Raw genomic sequence first — 2441 nt, 5'->3', positions numbered from 1 at the left:
CAACGACCAACCCGTAGATCATGAATCAGAAAGTATATAACTCTTTTTTTTCACTTTTACCCAATATATTACAACATCCAACTGCCATGCACGTGGGCATTGTCAGTTTAATGTGGAATGACTATGACCTGGATGAGTGAGAATCTTAACCAGCATATGCCAAATTTCAAAGCGTGGTCTTCGCTATTTTATTCCACGCCACAACGCAGGAGAGACAATCAGGAACTAGTTGTGGGTCTAGATACGGCCGAGGCGGTGAGGAAGTGAGGGCAAGTTTGTGCGACAACGGAGGGACATGAGGGCGAAAAAGAGCAGGAATCCAGGTGGAAAAAGGGACGCAGCGTTCTTCCGCACCTCCCTCTTCTAGGTGGTTCAACTTCACGAGTCGTTTTCCACAATGGCGGTCATACAAACAAAGCAAGCCAGTATTTATCAAACAGGAAATATGCATAGAGTAGAGCGGATGTAGATTTGACCAATCAGACGACCTGGTTTCATAGTATAAATCAGCCTTTAGTTTTAGGTATAAATAATGATCCATTGATTATTCTTTGCTGGCCGAACTTTTACTTTAATATGCTGTATTTGTACGACAAGAATTTACTAAAGCCCACTATAAAAACCCGGACCCTCCTTTTGATAATTTTATGCCATCACTGGATCAAATAAAGCCAATCTTCCCCGCAGACTGCTCTGCAGCTGCATACGTTGGTCACATCAGACCGAATGGATTGAGAATTGGGCTTAAACTACTGCTGTTAGTTAAATTAGGCTGGAAATATTAGATGACATGTCCCTCAACCTTAATCTAACCCAGAATCCTCCACCTTTAATATCAGATCACACGAAGCCACTACCAGAACGCGCTCACAGCCTCACGGATGGACAGCTCCCCTCTGACTCCTGACGCTGACGCCCGCCTGGCAGAGGCCAACACCCCGACCCCTGATCCTTCAGCTACAGAACATGCTGCGACACTCATGCCCTTCCAGCCCACCACGGCCACGCTGCTCCCCCCGCCCAGGGAGCCCGGTCGACCCAGCTCTGCCCGGACCAGAGGACAGCAGTCCAACGTCCCACACAGCACCTCTATACTGAATGAGAAGAACCGGATCGTCCGTAAGTGTGTTTAACTCCCGACAATATGGAATAGTTTAGCCTGAAGTTAGTAGAGGATTATGGAAGTCATTGCGATGGGTAAACAACGCTAAAGTCTAATAGTGACATAGTTTCTGATGTGCTTTTTTTTTTCCTGGGATGCACTTTAAAAGGCAGCAACTTAGATAAAATGTGCAAAGGATGCAAAACAAATATCTATTGCTTATTGTGATCAATGCATGAATAAAAAAAAAACAAGGAAAAAAAAACAGGAATAACTTCTACTTGTTTAAAAATTGAGTTAGAAATGTATGGAGTGAATTTTGTTCCATTATTGTTGCAAGCTTGTTAAGTTTGTGAATGGAAATTTTAGGGAAAAAAAGGCAATCCAGAAAATCCTCTTAAACAAAATAAGGATTTCAGAGTAACTTTGCTGTTTTTGTTAGATTTTATATTTGATTTCCAATGTTTTCTCAATTTTTGTCACATTTTATCTTTTCAAACTTTATTATTTCATTTTTCAATAGATTTTTGTTTTCAAAGGGAACTTTTTTTCATGTTTTTTTGGTTTAATTTTACAAATTGCATAGCACAGACTTCACTTTAAGCCCAATCCAAATGCTCACTCTTAACAAACACACTGACCAATAAAAATGTTTTCACTAATGTCCAATAAACCTTCAGAGGAAAACCCAGCGGTGAAGAGAATTTGATTTGTAAGACCTCATTTTAAAAGAATGTAATTTGTTAAAGCTCGGTCTAAAAGAAAATTGAAAAATAAAAATTCAAAATATAAAATCTGAAAAATATACAAGGAAAATCTGAAAAAAAAATGATGTATAACATTGGAAAAAGATATATAATAAAAAAATAAAAAATAAAAACTGAGAAAAGAGCAAAGCCACAATGAAAACCCTTTTTGATTTAGAGCTTTTTCAAAGTTTCATTTCTAGATTTACATTTTTGGAACAAAAGCCTTTCCGTAGAGGTGAATGAATTATCCAAGGTAAGGGTGGTGATTGTAGATGCAATGATGGAGTCATAGATTTGCACTAATTTGTTTAAGCATCCAAGCTTTTACCCAGTGCCGTGCATAGACATTTTTTTGGGCAGGTGCTAAGCTTGGAAAAAGGGCACCTTATACGTCGCATGAAGCTACCAACGGCTAAACACCACCTGATGCTAACGTCTAACATTCTTCCTCAGTGCCACATTGGTGTCAATTAATGAAATAACAATTTAAAACCCTCAACTCTGAAAAACAATAGACTACCGTATTTTCACGACCATAAGGCGCACCGTACTAAAAGGCGCACTCTCAGTTATGTGTCCCATTTCTGTAT

General features: G+C 39.2%; 1 protein-coding gene across 1 annotated transcript in view; it reads left to right on the top strand.

The window, feature by feature from the left end:
- The window catches only part of LOC107081964 (metal transporter CNNM1-like), a 50177-nt gene that overhangs the window by 37097 nt on the left and 10639 nt on the right, over window positions 1-2441 (top strand). The window contains exon 7 of the mRNA XM_015370352.1: window positions 840-1119. Within this exon, the coding sequence (XP_015225838.1) occupies window positions 840-1119 (280 nt within the window). The remainder of the gene's footprint in view (window positions 1-839; window positions 1120-2441) is intronic.

Source organism: Cyprinodon variegatus, unplaced genomic scaffold (assembly GCF_000732505.1).
Source record: "Cyprinodon variegatus isolate N-32 unplaced genomic scaffold, C_variegatus-1.0 Scaffold45, whole genome shotgun sequence".
NCBI lineage: Eukaryota > Metazoa > Chordata > Actinopteri > Cyprinodontiformes > Cyprinodontidae > Cyprinodon > Cyprinodon variegatus.
Note: the sequence above shows the minus strand (reverse complement) of the source record. Positions and strands in the feature narration are given on the sequence as shown.